Raw genomic sequence first — 24,326 nt, 5'->3', positions numbered from 1 at the left:
GAATGACATGGTCCCTTTGAATCCTGTGTTAAAGGGAAGGAGAATCAAAAGATGAATTATGTTTGATTAAGATGAATTGTATGGATTATATAGATATATATATGTATACACACACACACACATATATATATATATATATATATATATATATATATATATATATATATGAATTTAAGCTTTTTTTTTTTCATGGTATGACAGAACAATCTACTAATGTGTTTTAATGTATGGGCTTTTTTATATGCACAGTTATTGTTTCAGTTGCTGTCTTTTTAAATCTTGATTGGTTTATAGTTTTTAAAAAATGGAGGGAAATATGTTGAACATGATTGGTTTCTTTATATGTCTTTGGTGTGTGTGTGTGTGTATATATATATATATATATATATATATATATGTGTGTGTGTGTGTGTGTGATGTTTATCCACTGTTTTTATGCATCTGAAGGAGTAACTAATGTTATGAAAGTGCTTACGCTACGTTATTAAAGGTTTTTTACATTCTGATTCGAGTTGTCTGGACACTATTATTTGCTACAGCTGCCTTCTACCTGGTTTAGAGAGGGATATTTTTGCATTTATTTTACTCACCTAACCTGTTGGGACTTACTCTTGGGATTGTTATTTCTTATTTATTTATTCATTTATTCTTTGTTGGCCGGGTTAGTCCCACTAGGCTAGTAACCTTTTTTCAGGGGAGACGCAGGGTGGTTTTTATTTTACTAGGGAAATTTGGCTAGGGCATATGAAAACTTCTATAAATCTTTTCAGTAGGTGCCGTGGGATTATTAACATCCAACTGAGCTGCCACCAACTCAGGCAGATGGGGCCGTGGTTTAACATCTCATCTGAAGGATGAGACGCTATGCTTGGTTTCTCTTACACTGATCTTGATTTGGTGAAAATATTTTGTAATATGGTTTACTAATCTGAATGTCCATAAGAAGTAGATCATTTGACGGTGTGACGTGTTCCTTCCAAATCAAAACAAATTACTACATTAGCAGTGCTTCTTTTGCAAAGTGATTATCTATGTAATGTATGCTGGTACTTTCTTAGTTTAGTTTAGATTTTTTTCAGTTTTATTAATTTACTTTGTACCCTTTTGTATTTATTTTCCAATATTGTAGCTAAAACTTGGAATAAAATTCCTGTATCAATCAGGTCTGTCTCATACCGTTGTCTTTTCAAACCATTACTAAATGACATCCATTCTGCCTCCTGGCTTTGTCCCTGCTCCTCGTCTGGGACAAGGCTCTCTTAACACCCCTCATCACCCTTCTTATATCTCCCTCCAAAGCATTAAATCACTTACCTGCTTATCCCTTGCTAATATTTCACTTTATAGTACTTCTTTAATAACTTCTTGAATTACTATATCTACTTCTAATTAGCACAACCAAAATATAGTAAACTCTCAGTTAACAGGCACCCACGGGGATTGGTAAAGGTCGGATAGCTGTAGTTTCTGGTTCTTTGAGAGTTACTATTAAAAAATAGGCCTAATACTGTACCCTATACTATCTGTTTGCTTTGACTTGTTCTCAGCTTGGGGAGAGATGGAATGTATTCCTATCTTTTTTTAAAAATCTCAAACTCTAAAAATATATGGTATGTTTCTGCAGGGGGAAAACAAAGTGCAACACATGAAAATTGTACTGTATTTCTTCAATGTTTTTGCTAGTTGCTTGAGTTAGCTGAGAGTTTACTGTAGTATTCCATCGCTACCTCTCTTTTAACACTTAAACCTCCTTATCCCTTCGAATACCTAACTCTGTTGTATTTTATAAATTAGTCCTTTCTTGCATATCACTCTTCTGTCTGTAATTTTTTTTTTATAATTTTTTACTTTGTATTTGGAGCTTTTCTCCCGGGACCTCTGCTGAAAACTGTCACCTTGTGTCCAGTTGGACTAACCCAGCAAATGGAAAATAAATAAATAAATTCTCAGTACAGTGCTTGTATATTAATGTTTGTGAATATCTGTACATTTTATTTTATTGATTATTAGGTTTACTATGAGAATATCGAAGTATAGAACAAAATCCATTCACATCTTCGATTCAGATGTGCGTTGTGCAGCATATTAATTAGAACTTTGTCAAAGTGCATATAGTGAAACTTTCGAATTCGCACTTTTGACGTTCTGTGTTGCATGTCACTACTTCATATCACGTAATGTAATGTTTTTGCAGGGGGTCCACACCCACTGCAAATAATATATATTCCAACTCCGAGATCACACTACAGTGAGGAAAGGGTCATTTCCCGATCCCCACTTTACTGCGATCTATAGTCATAACTCCAATGACATATGTGAGAATGCACAATGGCATTTGCTAAACTGCCCACTCGCAGTAGTGCAGGTTGGTGAAAACAGGAATCAACCAACTGTGGTTTGACATTCCCGTTTTCGTCGAACCTGTACTCATAATTTTCAAAGTAAACCGATTATGTTACGTATTCATTGAAACTGCATTATAAAATGTTTTATTGTAAATATTGATTGCATTAAATATGATACCTTTGAGCTTTTCTTCCTGGGCTTCCACTGAAAAAGGTCACCTGAACCTAGTCGTACTTTCCTGGTAAACCAATATTAATAAATAATAAATTTATAAAAAACTTTGGCAAAGAGATTTACCATGAGTTTGGGGTAGTGATATTAAATGATAGGGACTTTCTGATGTACTTTGTTCTGGGAAAATCCTGGGACATTTATGTGGGTCCTTAAGGGACCCCTTTTTGTAACAATGACAAGTTACTTTAATATCAAAGGTCTTAGAAACTCTAATATTAATTGGAGAATGTCAGATTGTAAGCATGTTAAATGTAGTATTAATCGAGACTTGATACCAGAAGAACTTGGTTGGACTGATTTGTAGATTGAAATATAATTATCAGGCATATGTTATATAGAGTCATGTTTGTTAATACTAAATGTTTATTTTTTCATTTTGCAAAGTTTGTTCTTACTAAAGCTATCTAATAAGTTGAAAGTGGAATAAAGTGTTTATAATTAAAAAAAAAATTAAAAAATTCACTGCAGTATGGCAAGTCTCATTCAGTATGCAAGGAATTTTCAACTCAAAAATGTCACTTCTTAAGGAAGCAAAAGTATAGGATCTGTCAGTAATAAACACCAGCAATGGTCTGAATGACTTCCAGGCTGTATTTCTCTCTCGTGAATGTATGTAGATCCCTAAAAATAGAGGCAGTATGATGTATCATCTACCTATCCAGGGGGAGGAAATGAACCACATGTTAAAGGATGTGAATGAGCTGCAGACACTCTTGTGGTCAAAAGAGCAGGAAAACTGCAGCTGAGTGTATCAGCTAGATGTTCTTCATGTTTCATTGTTGCAGTCATCACATTTGGGTTATCTGTCTGCAGGTAGCCCTCAGCCAGCCTGAATACCAGAGTCTTTGAATTTCTGCATCGTATGCTGTCGCTTCTTCCATGACCTTAGATCGTCGGGGGTATGAAACATGCAGTGGACACCATTACATCAGTCTTTCTTGCCATGCGGTGCCCGAAGCAGAAGCAGTTCGCAAGTATCGGTCGGCCGTCTCCTGAAATTTTCTTTTGTGAGTTTCAGACCCGAAGTCTTCAAAAGATAAGTACCCGTTGGGGACCCTCTTTTTTCTTGCTCTAACTAATGTTAGAAAAAGTTAACAATTGTCTTGCCTGTGGAAAGCAAATACCTCCTAGAGGTTTTCATTCTTAGTGCATCACCTGTTTAGGCCCAGACCACGACGTCCCTCACTGTCGGTTTTGTGCCTTGTTCAACGCCCGAACTATTCAATGGTTGGGCTATTTTTGTAGCCAAATACTTTAGTTCTCGATCTCCTTACTCTGAAATGGCTTCGTTAACCCATCCGACTACCGATCTTCCGAAAAAAATGTATGGCTAAAGACAGAGACATACCGCATAGTTCCAAAACTGCTGACGACGCTTCTGTTAAGCTAGTCGCCAGTCCACCAGTACTCAGTGAGGCACTTTTGCAGCCCCTGATACCCACTACTGCAGATTCGCAGGCCTTTACTGAGACCCATTTGGAGTCCTACTGGGTATGCGCAAGATGCTTCACTATGGAATCTGTGGATGTCTGTACCTTGGATGGGTCCAGAGCCGCTGTGCAGGCACCGGCTTCTGAGGGTGTATTCAGGCCTACAGACTTTCATATTAAACCGAAGGCATCGTTTCCATCTAGAAGTACTGAATTCCTCGGGCAAAAACTCGTACTATGCCTAGAAAACTGTCAACCCAACCACAGACTCAGGCCCATATGCCTCAAAAACAAATGCTTAGAATGGCTGAAGACCTTATTAACTTAAATAGGGGAAGCCAGCCTCTAAGAGACCTAGAACGGATTTTCTTTCTGATTCATCTGATCAGGAATCTGATCTCTCTGCTCCTTCTGATTACCAGGATTTGCCATTACCTACTTATGAGGATTCTGATGCAGAGAATTCCATTCCCTCTGCTTCCCCTCCAGAAGATTTTTCTTTCGGTGAAACCTTGCATATCCTTGGGGAGCATTTCCGCTGGGAAAGCCAGGACTATTCTGAGTCCAAAAAGAGACCTAGGGAATTCTTACTCCTGCCTCAACACAGGCCTCTAGCTATCCCTGCTGTTCTGGACATTGTAGATGCTTTCTTGGAGTCGAGCCTTACCCCAGACACTTTACCTCCAGCTCCCAAAAAACCTGACAGGTACTACAGAGTAGCTGACTCTCACAAGTTCCTCTTCAAGAATCCTACTGTGGATCCAGAGACCATTTCCCAAGGACCAAAAGGCACTAAGGCTACTGCTGCCAAAAATCCTACCCCTTTAATAGAGATTCTAGAGCCTTAGACAGATGGGGTAAGATGGTATACACTTCTGCTACTTTGGACATTAGGACTTTACATTGCCAGTTTCATATGTGAAAGTATCAGCAGCATATTATGGGACTACTTAATCAGAAAATTATGGTGATTCCTGACTGTGCTGAACACAAATACTTGCAAGATTTAATGCATTCTGCAGAACAAGTTGGTAAACATACTTTTGCAATGTGGTCAAAGGTCTGGCTAACAATACTACCACAGACTTGTCAAACTCTGTTACTTCGGCTTTTTTAGGGAAAAGGATCCCACAAGCCAAAAAGACAATGCTCACCAGGAGCCGGACTTTTCTGGGCTCCAACTCGTCAGAGGAAGAGAATTAAGTCAAGACAAAGGAAACTTTGATATTATTAATCTAACTGTTTTTTCTTTTAGTAATGCTGAATATGATGTACTTAGACGTGGTTTAAATTTTGTTCCTACTGTGAGGGCGGATTATGGAAAAACTGTTTTGGACATCAAAAAATTTGTGAGGAAATTAAATCTTACTTATATTTTGAATGACATTCCCGAAGTTAGGAATACTTTAAAAAAACCTTCTGTATATAACCCCCCTTTGATACACACTATTAAAGTCTTTGAGGAAACATGTCTTAAAGAGCTTGATAAGGTTTTTACAAGTAACTTTAAATTCAATCATAATTTGAATTTTAATGAGAGAAAAGCTTTTAACGAATTACGGCATAAAAATAGTTGCTTACGTTTTATGAAAAGTGATAAGGGAGGGAATATTGTCATAATGACACAAGAACAATATTCTAAGGAAATGTTAGCTTTATTGAATAATCAGGATGAATACGAAATTATTACTCTTCCTGAAATTAAGAAAAAAGAGAGATTTATACATTCCCTTTTATATGATGCTCTTATGAATAATGAGATAGATTTGGATGTCTACGAATTTTGTGTAATTAATAAACCAAGGGTAGGGGTTCTTTTTGGCATCCCCAAAACACATAAAAGCATCACCAATCCTCCCTTTAGGCCTATTGTGTCCTCTCCCCACTCAGTTACTGAGGGGATTTCATTAATCTTGGACGCTACTTTAGGACCTTTGGTCTCTAAGCAAGAATCCTATATTAAGGATTCATGGCATTTTTTAAATAGGTTTAATGAATTTGCCAGCAAATGTATTTTTGATCCTAAAAAACACATTATGTTCACCATTGACGTGGTTTCTTTGTTCACATGTATACCTCATGATGAAGGTATTGATGCTGTACGTATCCTATTGAGTAAACATGGTGAATTTAGTAGTGGTCAAGTCTCTACAATTTGCAGGTTTCTTGACATTCTGTTACATCACAATTATTTTTTGTTTGGGAATTCCTACTATAGACAAAAGAGAGGTGTCGCGATGGGTTCTTCCGCAGCTCCCTCTTATGCCAACCTGGTTATGTCATGGTGGGAAGATTCCTTTTTGAATTTATTAGAGTAGTTTTCATTTATTATTATATTTTAGATTTGTTGATTATTTGTTTTTTGTTATTGAAGGAAATCAGGCTATCATTGACGATTTTCTTACTAAGATTAATCATCAGGTTGCTTTTTTGAAATTCACCTTAGGGAGTTAAGGATTGTGTGTTCATTTTTTGGACGTTGCTTTAAGGTGGGACATTAATGAATGTAGATTTAATAGTAAGATACATCGTAAAGAAACCTTTACAAATAGTTATCTTCACTTCGACAGTGCCCATCAAAAACATACCATTAGAAATATTCCTAAGGGACAAATTATCAGGGCCTGCCGAATGACTTCATCTGAAAGTGACTTGATGGATGAAATTGCTTTCATTAAAAAATTGTTTCTCAATAGGGGGTACCCTTGTTCTATGTTGGACGAAACCATTACATTTGTACTTGGCAAAAGAAACACCAATTATCCGGCATTACTGGATTACAATGGGGCCAACAATTCTGTTGTATTAATTCCCAAAATATCCACTAACCAGGGGTTAGATGGACCTGTTTGTTCCTTGGGAATGAGTATTGACGGGCAGGCCATAAAGAATTTGATTGAAAGTAATTGGAAAATTATCCAAGGAAATGCTGATATTTTTTAGAGTACTTGGTGAGAAACCAAGTTTCGTTTTTAGAAACACTTACATTAAAAAGGCATTAGAGGCCAACTATACTTCAACAGTTAACACTCGTATTAGTACTAAGGGCGTTTTTCCTTGTTACAACTGTAACATGTGTAGGTTCTTGTCTGTTGGACCATTGATTGTTATTGAATCTATTGATAGGACATTCCATGTACCAGAATATGTTGACTGTTGTTCGAAGGGTGTTATTTACATCGGATTATGTTGTTCATGTCCAGCATTTTATGTTGGAATGACGACAAGGTGTTTAAAAACACGTATCCGTGAACATGTATATAGTATTAAGACCCATGATGTATCAAATGCCTTATTTAAACATTCAGTTGTGTGTGAGAATTTTAAAAAAATTTTATTTACTGTTGTGGAGGTTTGCAAATCTGATTTGAGGGGGGGTGATTTTAGGAATTTTGTCGAACAGAGGGAAGCACTGTGGCAGATCAGATTAAAATCTGATCAATTTCCTGGTTTAAATGAGACAGTCAACATTAAATGTTTTTTAAGGAATAGTAAATTATGTATTGATAAAAACATTACTGCATCTCTGTTCATTTGATATGTACTAGCACTTTAAAGTTGGATCATTATTATTAATGAATTTTTATCATTGGTTGATTGATTTATTGATGTGTTATTTAAGTATGGGTTTTTTTCCTTATTTTGTATTCTGAAGAAGTCTTTCGACGAAAGCGGTTATTAAATTGATACTACGCTATTTCCTTGTGGTCTATGCCTCATTGAACTTTATCTACGAACTTGTCTCCTTGTCTTGGGTTCCAGTGCTGTGAAAACAGGAATCAACCAACTGTGGTTTGACATTCCCGTTTTCGTCGAACCTGTACTCATAATTTTCAAAGTAAACCGATTATGTTACGTATTCATTGAAACTGCATTATAAAATGTTTTATTGTAAATATTGATTGCATTAAATATGATACCTTTGAGCTTTTCTTCCTGGGCTTCCACTGAAAAAGGTCACCTGAACCTAGTCGTACTTTCCTGGTAAACCAATATTAATAAATAATAAATTTATAAAAAACTTTGGCAAAGAGATTTATCATGAGTTTGGGGTAGTGATATTAAATGATAGGGACTTTCTGATGTACTTTGTTCTGGGAAAATCCTGGGACATTTATGTGGGTCCTTAAGGGACCCCTTTTTGTAACAATGACAAGTTACTTTAATATCAAAGGTCTTAGAAACTCTAATATTAATTGGAGAATGTCAGATTGTAAGCATGTTAAATGTAGTATTAATCGAGACTTGATACCAGAAGAACTTGGTTGGACTGATTTGTAGATTGAAATATAATTATCAGGCATATGTTATATAGAGTCATGTTTGTTAATACTAAATGTTTATTTTTTCATTTTGCAAAGTTTGTTCTTACTAAAGCTATCTAATAAGTTGAAAGTGGAATAAAGTGTTTATAATTAAAAAAATAAATAAAAAATAAAAAAATTCACTGCAGTATGGCAAGTCTCATTCAGTATGCAAGGAATTTTCAACTCAAAAATGTCACTTCTTAAGGAAGCAAAAGTATAGGATCTGTCAGTAATAAACACCAGCAATGGTCTGAATGACTTCCAGGCTGTATTTCTCTCTCATGAATGTATGTAGATCCCTAAAAATAGAGGCAGTATGATGTATCATCTACCTATCCAGGGGGAGGAAATGAACCACATGTTAAAGGGTGTGAATGAGCTGCAGACACTCTTGTGGTCAAAAGAGCAGGAAAACTGCAGCTGAGTGTATCAGCTAGATGTTCTTCATGTTTCATTGTTGCAGTCATCACATTTGGGTTCTCTGTCTGCAGGTAGCCCTCAGCCAGCCTGAATACCAGAGTCTTTGAATTTGTGCATCGGATGCTGTCGCTTCTTCCATGACCTTAGATCGTCGGGGGTATGAAACATGCAGTGGACACCATTACATCAGTCTTTCTTGCCATGCGGTGCCCGAAGCAGAAGCAGTTCGCAAGTATCGGTCGGCCGTCTCCTGAAATTTTCTTTTGTGAGTTTCAGACCCGAAGTCTTCAAAAAAGATAAGTACCCCGTTGGGGACCCTTTTTTTCTTGCTCTAACTAATGTTAGAAAAAGTTAACAATTGTCTTGCCTGTGGAAAGCAAATACCTCCTAGAGATTTTCATTCTTAGTGCATCACCTGTTTAGGCCCAGACCACGACGTCCCTCACTGTCGGTTTTGTGCCTTGTTCAACGCCCGAACTATTCGTCGTTGGGCTATTTTTGTAGCCAAATACTTTAGTTCTCGATCTCCTTACTCTGAAATGGCTTCGTTAACCCATCCGACTACCGATCTTCCGAAAAAAATGTATGGCTAAAGACAGAGACATACCGCATAGTTCCAAAACTGCTGACGATGCTTCTGTTAAGCTAGTCGCCAGTCCACCAGTACTCAGTGAGGCACTTTCGCAGCCCCTGATACCCACTACTGCAGATTCGCAGGCCTTTACTGAGACCCATTTGGAGTCCGGTATGCCGCAAGATGCTTCCACTATGGAATCTGTGGATGTCTGTACCTTGGATGGGTCCAGAGCCGCTGTGCAGGCACCGGCTTCTGAGGGTGTATTCAGGCCTACAGACTTTCATATTAAACCAAAGGCATCGTTTCCATATAGAAGTACTGAATTCCTCGGGCAAAAACTTGTACTATGCCTAGAAAACTGTCAACCCAACCACAGACTCAGGCCCATATGCCTCAAAAACAAATGCTTAGAATGGCTGAAGACCTTATTAACTTAAATAGGGGAAGCCAGCCTTCCCCCTCTAAGAGACCTAGAACGGATTTTCTTTCTGATTCATCTGATCAGGAATCTGATATCTCTGCTCCTTCTGATTACCAGGATTTGCCCTTACCTACTTATGAGGATTCTGATGCAGAGAATTCCATTCCCTCTGCTTCCCCTCCAGAAGATTTTTCTTTCGGTGAAACCTTGCATATCCTTGGGGAGCATTTCCGCTGGGAAAGCCCAGGACTATTCTGAGTCCAAAAAGAGACCTAGGGAATTCTTACTCCTGCCTCAACACAGGCCTCTAGCTATCCCTGCTGTTCTGGACATTGTAGATGCTTTCTTGGAGTCGAGCCTTACCCCAGACACTTTACCTCCAGCTCCCAAAAATCCTGACAGGTACTACAGAGTAGCTGACTCTCACAAGTTCCTCTTCAAGAATCCTACTGTGGATCCAGAGACCATTTCCCAAGGACCAAAAGGCACTAAGGCTACTGCTGCCAAAAATCCTACCCCTTTTAATAGAGATTCTAGAGCCTTAGACAGATGGGGTAAGATGGTATACACTTCTGCTACTTTGGACATTAGGACTTTACATTGCCAGTTTCATATGTGAAAGTATCAGCAGCATATTATGGAACTACTTAATCAGAAAATTATGGTGATTCCTGACTGTGCTGAACACAAATACTTGCAAGATTTAATGCATTCTGCAGAACAAGTTGGTAAACATACTTTGCAATGTGGTTTTGACAATTTAGAAGCATCTTGCAAGGCTGCTGTCACTGGGTCTGTACTTAGAAGGCATGCTTGGCTTAAGGAACAAAACTTGCCAGATCATGTTAAACCTAAATTACTGGATGCACCCTTAAACCAAGACCGCCTTTTTGACAACAAAGCAGAAGTCGTCCTCAAAAGGATGGAGGAAAAAGCTAAATCTATGCAAACTGTTACAAATTTCCTACAAGTACAGCCTCCCAGATTCAGTAGGCATTGGCCTTCAAAGAACTGGTCCTTTCCAGTTCCTTCCAGGCCTTCTCAGTCCAAACCCAGAAACAGCAGACCACCAAGGCTACAGTCTCAGGCTATGAACAGATCTAAGCAGTGGGGGCTCCCACTTCCAAAGCAGGGAGTAGTAAGCCACCTCCTAGGGAAAAATGGCACAATGACTTCATCTTAACCCTTCCAAGTCCTGCTCAACTACTTGCTCCCTTAGGAGGAAAGCTCGCCCAGCACGCAAAAAACTGGGAACTCATTACCCTTGACAAATGGGTTTTGAACAGTTTCCCAGGGATACAGATTCCACTTCCACACACTACCAACCCCAAATGGTGGCCAGACCTCTCCCCAAATCAGTGGGCGGAGGCCCAACAGCAGGTTCTCTCTCTCTTCTCAGTATCACAGCCTGTCCCAGCAGAACAAAGGGGGCAAGGTTTTTATTCAAGACTTTCTGGTACGCAGAAAAAGACGGTGTCCTATCCTGGACCTCTCTATTCTCAACACCTTTCTGGTCGTTCCAAAATTCAAAATGCTAACTCTTCAACAGCCTCTTCCTATGCTAGCCAAGGATGTGCCTGGCTGACAACCCTAGATTTAAAGGAAGCTTACCTACACATCCCAATAAGAGGATCCTGCAGACAATACCTACATTTCAGGGTGGGCTCCATGCACTTTTAATTCTCTGCACTTCCATTTGGCTTATCTACTGTGCCCAGGGTGTTCACAAAGTGTCTAGCTCCAGCTATTGCATTTTACAGGCAGAGAAATATTCCAGTTTACCCATACTTGGATGATTGTCTGATTCAGGCAGAAAGCCAGGACTTGCTATTATAACACCTGGCATTTGTAAAAAAACTTCTAACCTCACTGGGGTACACCATCAACGAAAATAAATCTCACCTAGTACCCTGCCAACATATTGTATTCCTGGGAGCAAGCTTGAACACAACTTCACAGATGGCATTCCTCACTCCGGAGAAACAAGTTTATTTGACAACCTACTTCAAACTATTGGCCACAAAAACCCAGCTATCTGCAAGGAAAATACTGCAAGCTCTGGGGTTCATGGCCTCTTGCATTCTGCTAATTCCATATGCAAGACTGCATATGAGGAAACTCCAGTGGTATCTAAAATGTCTATGGTGATAATATTATCAGGACCTGGAAACAATGATTTCTATCATTCCTTGTCTAAGGACAGAGTTCCTTTGGTGGGCAGAGGCCTGCTACCACAACAAGGGACTCCCTTTCACTCTACCCTCTGCTGCCTAAACCCCAGCAGGCGGACCAGATTCTTCACCCTCCGCTTCAAACCCTGAACCTTGCAGCCTGGCTAATTTCTTGAGCTCTCCTGTAGCATCCCTCCATAAGCAGGTACTGGATGTCATTCTGGAGGCAAGGAAGCCTAGTACTAGAAAATCCTATGCTGAAAAGTGGAAAAGATATTGTTCCTGGAGCCAGGCTCAGAGGATGGGCACAACGGTGCCCAGCTTACCTCATATTCTAGAGTGCTTAACAGAAATGCTCCACAAGGGCCTATCCTTCTCGTCAAATAAGATTCATGCCTCGGCCATTTCAGCATATTATAATATTGAGCCACACCTCTTCTCTCACCCCTTGCTCAAAACAATTCCATAGAGGGGCCAAAAATTTAAGACCCCCCCCCCCCCCCAGGAGAGCTCCCACTCCAGCCTGGGACCTTAACTTTGTATTGGAAAAGCTCACTCTTCCCCCACCTTTGAGCCAGCTGCAACAGCAGAGTTGAAATTCCTTTCTTGGAAAACAGCCTTCCTTCTAGCCATCACTTCAGTAAGAAGAGCGTCTGAATTACAGGCCCTCATGGCAGTGGAACTCTTTGTGGACAGTGTTTTCCTCAGGACCTATCCTTCCTTTATGCCCAAGGTGATGTCTAGTGTGGCCCTAAATCAGTCCATTCATTTGCCTACTTTTTTCCCTAACTCACAAAACAAAGTGGAACAAATACTGCATTCTCTGGACATGCACAGGCAACATAGATTCTATTTGGACAGGACTAAGCCTCTCAGAAAATCTGAGCAGCTGCTAATTGGCTTTGCTGCAGGGGCACAGGTGAAGGCCATTTCAAAGCAAACCATTTCCAAATGGATAGCCCATTGCATTCATTTCTGCTGCAAGCACCATGGAAAACCTACCCCACAGGGGATAAGATCTCATTCCACCAGGGCTGCATCTACCTCTATGGCATTTCTCAGAGGAGTCCCTACTAGGGACATCCTGGAAGCTGCTACCTGGAGCCCTGTACATACCTTCACCAAGCATTACCACCTGCCTGTCTTTTCTATATCCAGAGCTGGATTTGCCACAGCAGTCTCCTGGCTTAATAGCTGGCCCTAATGCTCTTTAACTATCTCCTCCCTTCCTTAGCTTTGGGAATCAACACAAATGTGATGACTGCAACAGTGAAACACGAAGAAAATAGTACAGTTGTGTACACTTACCATAAATGTAGATGTTCTAATGTATTTACTGTTGCAGTCCTGGTTACCCTCCCTCCAGCCCCCTGACTTCTCTTGGCTCTACCTTTCCTTCTTGTTTGGTGTATATTTTTTCTTGTGTATTTGCTTTTTGATGGGGTACCATACCATATAATTGCTTCCTATTGTGGGGGCACCTGACATCTGGGGCAAGAAAAACTGATGTAATGGTGTCTGCTGCATGTTTTATACCCCTGATGACCTGACGTCATGGAAGAAGCAACAGCATCCGATGCAGAAATCTGAAGACTCTGGTATTCAGGCCGGCTGAGGGCTACCTGCAAGCAGATAACCCAAATGTAATGACTGCAACAGTGAATACACTCTAACATCTACATTTATGGTACGTGTACACAACTGTACTTTTTATGACCTTGAGTATGTGCTGACACCAGTAGTGGTTGAGAACAGTACAGTACATCACATCAAGTGTACATCCCATTGAGATGTACAGAATCCCCTGTTCATTGGTAGCAGTTAGGAGTTACAGTGTAGGTTGTGTAGCTTACAAAAGAACCTTGAATGAAAAAAGACACCTCCGATAGTGTGATGAAGACTACATTACAATAGCAGTAGGTGGTTTAGCCATGTTACCATTCTCCGAGAGACGGGTTACCTTCTTAAATGTGAACCATTTTGCATGCATGCATATTGCTACAACTTAAAGCAATAAATGACTGAATATGCCATTTTTTCTTTCCAAGGTGTCAGAATTTTTAATTGTATGTATTGAGTTTTTTTCACTAGTGTAACATCAGCTGTCTACATCTTGTTCATAAGCATTATATAACAATATTGTTTCAGCTTCTAATGATGCCTTTGTGGAAGTTGGTATGCCAAGAAGTCCCTCTCATTCGGCCAACAGCAATGAACTGAAACAGATGTTGGGTTCCTCCAAATCGTGTGGCACTAAGCGACAAGCAGTAGAGCTCCTACAAGGCACCAAAAACTCTCATTTGCAGTAAGTTTTTTTAACTTAATTAAAATGGTGCAAACTTAAGATGTTTTTAACCATGATATGCTATTCCAAGACCATTCTTTGCATGTATTGCTTTCAGTAGCAGTGTTGCTGTTGCCTAATCAACTTGCGCACATCTGTAATGCTGAAGGTCAGAAGGATGCTGTTTAATATCCCATGTCATGCTGTTAGGATGTGCAGCCAGGTCTTTCATTAGATTTCACTTTGGGCTTTGAAGTGCAGCAAGGATGGGGTGGATATGTTTCGTTCAGAAGAGCTTTTATAACCTTCATCATTTTGTATTGGTAAGTCAAGTATTAAGCATAAGGTATTTCTTTTTCACTGAAGACTAAATAAATATTGGGCTTATAACTCAGCTGTTTGTAGTGGTGGATATCCAGATAGATGACCCCTTTCTGTTTTCTGTAATTGCATGAGTGCTTCCTTTCCTATATCTAAATATCTCATCTGCCCTGAGATTCGGTTAATCTTTTTTGACACATACCTCTCTATAATACATTTTAAGAGGTCTAAATAATACTTTAGGTGCCTGTAAGCAGCATTGACAAACTTAGATTGTCAAAGCATGAACTTGAGTTATGATACACACAGAAAACTGCCCAGTTAGTTTGTGAAATGCCCTCCTTGTCCAGGACCTTAATAGAGTTCTTAAAGTTCTAGACAAACTTATCTGTATGATTAATGCAATTTTTCTTAATGAAAAGTCTAAGCTCTTCCATGATAAACCAGTGTTTTTGTTCACTACCAGCATAACCTGATAGACCATTTCTGGCAAATATAATCCTTAAATTACAGTAATGTTTTTTGTAATAGAGTTCATTGTTAAGACCCTCTGATCAATAAAAATTAACATCAGCGGTTATAAGTTACATTGTGTGCATGAATGCAGAATGAAAGTCAGTATGCCCATACTGCAATGGTAAAACAGGACACTCCCTCGTGGTACAGTGGTACTAAAGAACATATATTCTGACTCCCCGACAGATATTATCAATTATCTTCATTCTCAATTTGCATTTCAGTGCCTAACCAACTTATGTAACCATAGACAAGACTTTTCATCTTAACTGTCCCAATATGTCTGTTGTGCAGGCACTCTGGTACTCAGATCTTCAGTTTTGAAGGAGGGTGATTACATGTGAGCCGTACATCAAAGTCTTATGCCAGCTAATCTCCCCTTGATGCAGATTCCTCACTACTGAATCTCCATGAACTTACCCCTTCAAATGGGTAATGCTATAAACATTTGTCAGTGTAGCAGTGTTTCTCCTTTCTCTCCAAATGTGTTCATTAGTTACATGATGCTGCTTCATCATTGTTGAACAAAGCACCATGAAATGATCTTAATAACTAAACTTGATTTTGACTTATCAAAAGAAGCCCTGGTAGTCTGCCATAATCATTTAGCTGATCTGTTCACTTAAATTCAAGTGTTATGAGTATTAGCATTTAAAAAAGACAACCTGTAATTTTAGTCAGAAAATCACCGCCACCACTGGAACTCCCTGTTTGGCTTTGATGTTTAAAAGTACAGATTGATGAACAATCACTGGGTAAATTATTTTTTTTCAGTTATTTTGGTTGCAATTATAGTCTGGTCGATTTATTGAACAGGAGGGAGAAGTAATTGAATGTTCTTATGCCATCCTTGAACCAGTGTGGCAACATATTACCAGCAATACAAAGCCATCACATGCTAACATGATCAGAAAGGGGGGGGGGTCATAGTGTGTGTGAATTTTTTTTCTGAAGTCACCAGTCTCTTGGTTTTGTTAGTCCTTCTCACAGATGTCAGTCCAATTCCAGTTCACTCCTGTTTGTAACAGTGCATTTATTGGGTGTGCTATCGCATGGTTCGGTAGAAACTTGTAATTTTCAAGACAAAACACTAATTGTGACATTTTGAGGCAGACTGTTATGCATGCAGCACTGTTACCACCTTTTTGTGACTTCTGTAAGCTATTTTTGTTAATAAATTATCCATAGCAAAGGATTTAATCTTCAAAAAAATTGCAATTGCCTTTCTTCCGTCTCAAATCATACACTGCTTTACCTGGGTTAACACTTTTGTGCTTGTCTTGTGTACATCTCGTTCTTCCAGTCACAGTAAGGTTGTTAAGGCAACATTGCATTAATGTTATACCTTTTAAAACCCAATGTGTGACTGTTTGCAAAATGGCTGGAGTACACTTTATGCCAAAAAACAAGATTATTACATTGGAATAACCCTTTTATAACTCTTGATTGGCAAGAGCAAATGAGATGAATCCTTTGTTTTCATTTGTACAGAGTTTTCAGGAAAAGAAATCTTCAAATGCAGTCCTCTCGGTGTTGATGCAGTTGTGTCTTTAGTGTGATGAAGTGAATACTGGGTTTTGTGTATGTGTGTTGGGGGGGGGGGGCTAATGGTCATTCTTTTCTTTATAACTGGAAAAATGGAAATGGCCCACTCACTCCATTCTGCTTTTCACAGAATTTCTCACTCTTCCAAAAATGTGAGTTCCACTTATGCTTTTGGTTTGAATGTATATGGCATCATGTGGCTGTATGAAATTGTGGTACAGCATTACATTGGTCTTGACTTTAATGTCTTTGTGAATGTTTTTTTTCTTTTAAACTCGCTCTGTGTCTTTGAGCAGTGGTGACATTTTTTGGCTTGTGATGCCATTGTCATATTTTGACCTATTTAGTGTTTTAATGATGTGGCAGTCCCAATGAATTTTCCTGAGCCATTTATACCCCAAAACGCTGGTCATCAGTTGTCTATCAAATATAGATACAGCAGTTGCATTTTGCTATTACAAGTTGCATCATCTCAATTTGCTGTTAAATAATAATTTATCTTTTATAGGTTCTTATACTGAAGTGTTTTGCAGTGGCATTTAGGAACAACTTATCATAGTTCACTGCTGACATACATATTGCAAAATGTGTCATTTTCAGTTGTACTCCAGCTGTCACTGCTGTGATCCAAGTGATTCAGCAGTCATTTTCAGAAATACTTTGCAATTCTAGTCATAACAGTTTCTGTTGTCAGAACCTGCTAAAGAAATCAGAGATGTTGGCTGAAACACTTATTTGCATCTAGCACTCTTCTAAACTCTTATCACACATCTAATAACTTTCTTCTTGACCTTGAATATCTCTCCCTCTGTAGCTCCACACTCTGAACATATCATACTAGGGGAAAAGGTGGGGTAGATAAGGGTTTAACTTCTTGAAAGAGCACCAAGCATTGCATTCTCAATAGAAACTGAAGGAAACATGCATCAGACAATGCTGGAATATTGGTTAAAAGATTTGAATGTGACATTGAACAGGGAAGAGTGTGCAAAGCTGATAAAAGATCAAAAGGTACCTCGATGGGAAAATGAAACGACTAATGTCCATTAAATAAAACGGGCATAAATCAAACATTTATTTATTTGATATTTACTAAGTGGGTAAGTGAACTAGTCCAAGGACCTTGTCCACATACCACCTGGACAGTGCAGATGGTAAGAAAGTAAAAATCAAAATACATACAGATAAAACAGATTACAATAAGATGCAAACACATCACGGAATAGGAAATTAGAGTAAAAATACAGATAATATACTTTAAATAAAGATGCAGGTAGATTATACAATATGCTATAAGCTGATTAAAAGTATAAATAAGTATTTTTAATAAAATGTACATTTAAAAGTATTTGTCTAATAAAAGATTGAGACTAAGAACACAGAGTAGCTGTTAATGGATAACCTAGTTGAGTACGTTATTAGAAGTGAGACTCGCGTACAGTTTCACATATACAAGGTATCAAAAAGAGTTTGTATAGGAACAAAGTGTTGTTGTAAAGCACAATGCAGTGTACAGTGGGAAGATAATCATAATGTTTAAATATAGTGTAAAGAATAACTGAAAAATAGGTAAAAACATAGTAAAGCAAATATTGCCATAGCTCAGTGATTTGTTCAGATATGTTTTCAGTTGTTATCCAATTTGGCTTTATGAAATCTAAATCTTTTAACTTTAATCAGAATCGGACTCATTTGATCCTTTCAATTGTGAGAAAGCTCTTTAAATGTTTTATTCACCAGTTTTGTTTAAGATAATCTGCATAGCAGGTGGCCCATTGTGGCCCCCATCTAATTAGTCAGATTTACAGCTTTTTCCCTTTTTACTGATTTAGCTGCTAAGTACAGTTATAGATATTCAGTAGATTTCCCATCCTTGCTAGCACTATTGATTTTTCCTTAGATTGTGGCTTCATTCATTGTTTTATCAGTAGTCGTTTCACTCGGGCGTGAATAGCCGATGCACAGTTTTCCTCCTGTCTCCTTCAGTAGGACTGACGATTGGTGTATTCCTTTTTATGAGTTTTATTTTATTTTGTTTTTAACTAGGGTAGTGAACTGATTTGTTTGACCATTTTCAGGCTCAGACAGGAAGAAGTACAGCACGAAGAAATATATACAGGATCAATTTCCAGTTAATGACTGTCAAAGGATTACAATTCACAATAAAAGAAAAAAAATAATAGAGAACGTACAGAATAAAGTGCTTAGCTGACAACTCTATACAAGTACATTCAAAGAGTTGTAATGCAGTACTGTGAGTGAAAGAAGCAGGAAAAGTAAGATCGATGTAGATGCAGTGATGTATGTTTGGTGGGAGCATTCTGACTATCTGAGATTTTGAGCAATATTATTTATTTCCATAAGTATTGTTACAGCAAAGGTATTTTTAACTGTAGAAAAGCATTACCAGCAAAGCTAGTATAACTTCGTTACAGAGCATTAAAGTATGGGGCTATCCATTTGTATTAGTCCCTCTTTGAAAGCAATTGTGTGTGGCTTTTTGAAATAGGCATTTTAGTGTTGTTGTTTGAAGTCAGTGTAGGTAGTGGTTTCTCAGAGTGTTGCAGGAGAGATTTTTGTTCATTCTGTATTTAGTGATTTATACGTTAGGCATTTTTAATAAATGCTTTATTTTCAAAATTCAGTATGTTTAGCTGCATCCCATATTCTGTGGCTAATGACTTCTCTCTTTGTGTAAAACAACAATTGTGTGTATGTGAACTATTAATTATTCCTTGCAGCTTCCCCGCTGTGTTCTAGTTCTTCTAGAAAAGAGCTTTGGGCTCACTTGGGACTAACCTGGTAAACAAATGGAAGTAAAATGTAAATGAATAAATAGTTACCATAATAAAGTGCTTTATTTTAAGTTTTTAAATGTACTATATTTTATATGGTCTTCCTTCATGTCATAGTCTTTAAATACTATATTGCTAAACATAGGATGTTCTTCGTGTTTCACTGTTGCAGTCATCACATTTGGGGTTATCTGCCTGCAGGTAGCCCTCAGCCGCCTGAATACCAGAGTCTTCGGATTTCTGCATTGGATGCTGTCGCTTCTTCCATGACGTCAGGTCGTCAGGAGTATAAAACATGTAGCTGACGCCATTACATCAGTCTTTCTTGTCGTGCGGTGCCCGAAACAGAAGCAGTTCGCAAGTGCTGGTCGGCCGTCTCCTAAAATTTTCATTTTCGAGTTTGACCAGAAGTCTTCAAAAAAGGTAAGTACCCCGTTGGGGATCCTTTTTCTTGCTCTAACCGGTGTCAGTAAAAGTTAACAATTGTCATGCCTGTGGAAAGCAAATACCTCATAGAGATTTTCATTCTTACTGCATCCCCTGTTTAGGCCAAGACCACAACGTCCCTCACTGTCGGTTTTATGACCTGTTCAATGCCCAAACTATTCATCATCAGGCTATTTTTGTAGCCAAATACTTTGTACTCTATCTCCATACTCCAAAATTGTCGACGCTTCCATTAAGCTAGTCGCCAGTCCGCCGTTAGTCAGTGAGGCCCTTTCGCAGCCCTGATGCCTGCTATTTCAGATTAACAGACCTCTACTGAGACACATTCAGTGTCTGGTATGCCGCAAGATGCTTCTTCGACTATGGAACCTGCGGATGTCTCTCCCTTGGATGGGTCCGAGCCGCTGTGCAGGCACTGGTTTCTGAGGGTATACTCAGGCCTACAGACATTCATATTAAACCAATGTCATTGTTTCTTTCCAGAAGTTCCGAATTCCTCAGGCCAAAAACTCACACTACACCTAGAAAATCGATGATCAAACCGCAGACTCAGGCCCATATGCCTAAAAAAACAAATGCTTAGAATGGCTGAAGACCTTATTACTTTAATTAGGGGAAGCCAGCCTTCCCCCTCTGAGACCTAGAACTGATTTTCTTTCCGATTCTTCTGATGAAAAATCTGATATCTCTGTTCCTTCTGATTACCGGGATTTGCCCTCATCTACTTATGAGGATTCTGATGCAGAGGATTCCATTCCCTCTGCTTCCCCTGCAGAAGATTTTTCTTTCGGTGAAACCTTGCATACTTTTAGGGAGCAGTTCTGCTGGGAAAGCCAAGATTACTCTGAGTTCAGAAAGAGACTTTGGGAATTCTTACTTCTGCCTCAACACAGGCCTTTAGCTATCCCTCCTGTTCTGGACATTGTAGATGATGCTTTCTTGGACTCTAGCCTTACCCCAGACACTTTACGTCCACCTCCCAGAAAACCTGACAGGTACTACAGAGTACCTGACTCTCTCAATTTCTTCTTCAAGAATCCTTCTGTGGATCCAGAGACCATTTCCCAAGGACCAAAAGTCATTAAGGCTACTGCTGCCAAAAATCCTACCCTTTTTGATAAGAGATTCTAGAGCCTTAGACAGATGGGGTAAGAAGGTATACACTTCTGCTACTTTGGCCATTAGGGCTTTAAATTGCCAGTTTCATATGTTAAAGTATCAGCAGCATGTTATGGGACTACTTACAGAAAATTATGTTGATTCCTAACTGTGTTGAAAACAAAGACTTGCAAGATTTAATGCATTCTGCAGAACAAGTTAGTAAACATATTTTGCAGTGTGGTTTTGATGCTTTAGAAGCATCTTGCAGGGCTGCTGTCACTGGGTCTGTACTTAGAAGGCATGTTTGGCTTAAGGAACAAAACTTGCCAGGTCATGTTAAAGCTAAATTACTGGATGCTGCCTTAAACCAAGACCGCCTTTTTGGCAACAAAGCAGTAGTAGTCCTCAAAAGGATGGAGGAAAAAGCTAAATCTATGCAAACTGTTAAAAATTTCCTATAAGTGCAGCCTCCCAGATTCAGTAGGCATTGGCCATCAAAGAACTGGTCCTTTCCAGTCCCTTCCAGGTCTTCTCAGTCCAAGCCCAGGAACAGAAGACCACCAAGGCTACAGTCTCAGGCTACGCACAAATCTAAGCAGTGGGGGGGGGGGGCTCCCACTTCCAAAGCGAGGAGTAGTAAGCCACCCCCCTACGGAAAAATGGCACAATGACTTAACCTTAACCCTTCCAAGCCCTGCTCAACTACCTGCTCTCTTAGGAAAGCTTGCCCTGCATGCAAAAAACTGTGAACTCATTACCCAGGACAAATGGGATTTGAAAATAGTTTCCCAAGGATACAGATTCCACTTCCACACACTACCCAACCCCAAGTGGTTGGCCAGACCTACCCCCAAATCAATGGGTGGAGGCCCAACAGCAGGTTCTCTCTCTTCTCAGTATCAGGGCTATTCAACCTGTCCCAGCAGAAAAAAGGGAACAAGGTTTTTATTCAAGACTTTTTCTGATACCCAGAAAAGACAACTGGCGTCCTATCCTGAACCTCTCTATTCTCAACACCTTTCTGCTTGTTCCAAAATTCAAAATGCTAACTCAACAGCTTCTTCCTATGCTAACCAAGGATGCCTGGCTGACAAACCTAGACTTAAAGGAAGCTTACCTGCACATCCCAATAAGAGGATCCTGCAGACAATACCTACGTTTCAGGGCAGGCTCCATGCACTTTCAGTTCTCTGCACTTCCCTTTGGCTTATCTACTGTACCCAGGGTGTTCACAAAGTGTCTACCTCCAGCCATTGCATTTTGCAGGCAGAGAAATATTCACATTTACCCATACTTGGAAGACTGTCTGATTCAGGCAGAAAGCCAGGACTTGCTATTACCACACCTGGCATTCATAAAGAAACTTCTAACCTCACTGGGGTACACCATCAATGAAAAGAAATCTCACCTAGTACCCTGCCAACAGATTGTATTCCTGGGAGGAAGCTTGAACACAACTTCCCAGATGGCATTCCTCACTCTGGAGAAACAAGTTTGACAACCTCCTTCAAACTATTGGCCACAAAACCCCAGCTATCTGCAAGGAAAATACTTCAAGCTCTGGGGTTCATGGCCTCTTGCATTGTACTAATTCCATATGCAAGACTGCGTATGAGGAAACTCCAGTCGTTCATCAGACTATGCATGGGGTGCTCACGTGGCAGGGCAGTGCATTCAGGGCAAATGGAACCCGAGACAGATGCACCTGCATATCAGTCAAAAAGAAATAGCTGTACAGAATGCTCTGAAAGCCATCAAAGACCGTACTCTTCCAGGACAACTGTTGGTAAAGACAGACAACACCAAAGTTATGTGGTACATAAACAAGCAGGGGGGAACCCACTTGTTACCCTCTCTGCAGACTAGCCATGGCTCTGTGAAACACAGCCTTGAGCTACCAAAAACACCTACAAGCACAATTCCTGCCAGGAAAACTAAATTCACTGGCAGACGAGTTAAGCAGAAATCTCATAGACCCACATGAATGGAAACTAGAACCAAAAATATTCAACCTCTTGAGGAACAAATGTGGGACTCCAGTTGGATGCGCCCTGCCCTTTACCTGGGAAAGTGCCTCGGTTTATGCCTTTCTCCCTCTGCATCTCCTCTCGAAGGTTCTACTAAAGATCAAACAGGACAAGCCAAGGACAATAATGATTGCACCAGACTGCCCACACCAACACTGGTAACCCCCTCTTGCGCAGTAAGACACTGCTACAGCCATGGCACCAGCCTCAGACCCCTTCCCTGCTGTCCCAGCAGGCGTGCCAGATTCTGCAAACTCAGCTTCAAACCCTGAACCTTGCAGCCTGGCTAATTCCTTGAGCTCTCCTCTAGCATCCCTCACTAAGCAGATGCTGGATGTCATTCTGGAGGCAAGGCCACCTAGTGCTAGAAAATCCTATGCTGAAAAGAGGAAAAGATACTGTTCCTGGAGCTTACCTCATATCCTACAGTACTTGACAGAAATGCTCACCAAGGGCCTATCCTTTTCGTCAATTAAAATTCATGCCTCTGCCATTTCAGCACATTATAAACTGAGCCAACCCTCTTCTCTCACCCCTTGCTAAAACAATTCCTTAGAGGGGGCCAAAAATTTAAGACCCCCCCCAGGAGAGCTCCCACTTCATCCTGGGACCTTAGCTTTGTATTGGAAAAGCTCACTCTTCCCCCTTTTGATCCAGCTGCAACAGCAGAGTTGAAATTCCTTTCTTGGAAAACAGCCTTCCTTCTAGCCATCACTTCAGCAAGAAGAGTGTCTGAATTACAGGCCCTCATGGCAGTGATCCCTTCATTATCTTCCATGTGGACAGGTTTCCCTCAGGACTAATCCTTCCTTCCTTTATGCCCAAGGTGGAGTCTAGTGTGGCCCAAAATCAGTCCATTCATTTGCCTACTTTTTTCCCTAATCCACAAAACAAAGGGGAACGAATACTGCACTCTGGACGTGCACAGACAACTTAGATTCTATTTGGACAGGACTAAGCCTCTCAGAAAATCTGAACAGCTGCTAGTTGGCTTTGCTGCAGAGGCAGAGGGGAAGGCCATTTCAAAGCAAACCATTTCCAAATGGATAGCCCATTGCATTCATTTATGCTGCAAGCATCATGGAAAATCTACTCCACAGGGTATGAGATCACATTCCACCAGGGCTGCATCTACCTCTGCGGCATTTCTCAGAGGAGTCCCTACCAGGGGCATCCTAGAAGCTGCTACCTGGAGCTCTGTACATACCTTCACCAAGCATTACCACATGCCTATCTTTTCTAAATCCAGTGCTGGATTTACCACTGCATTCTTGCAGGGCTTAATAGCTGGACCTAATGCTCTTTAACTTCCTCCTCCCTTCCTTAGCTTTGGGAATCAACACAAATGTGATGACTGCAACAGAAAGCACGAAGAACATAGTAC

At 39.8% G+C, this 24,326-nt stretch overlaps 1 protein-coding gene across 1 annotated transcript in view; it reads left to right on the top strand.

Moving 5' to 3' along the window:
* The window catches only part of BICC1 (BicC family RNA binding protein 1), a 1,908,684-nt gene that overhangs the window by 1,463,931 nt on the left and 420,427 nt on the right, over positions 1-24,326 (top strand). The window contains exon 18 of the mRNA XM_044056407.1: positions 14,055-14,211. Within this exon, the coding sequence (XP_043912342.1) occupies positions 14,055-14,211 (157 nt within the window). The remainder of the gene's footprint in view (positions 1-14,054; positions 14,212-24,326) is intronic.

Source organism: Protopterus annectens, chromosome 14.part0, assembly GCF_019279795.1.
Source record: "Protopterus annectens isolate FY-2018-M chromosome 14.part0, PAN1.0, whole genome shotgun sequence".
In the NCBI taxonomy this organism is placed as follows: Eukaryota; Metazoa; Chordata; order Ceratodontiformes; family Protopteridae; genus Protopterus; species Protopterus annectens.
This window is presented reverse-complemented; position numbering and strand designations above follow the sequence as displayed.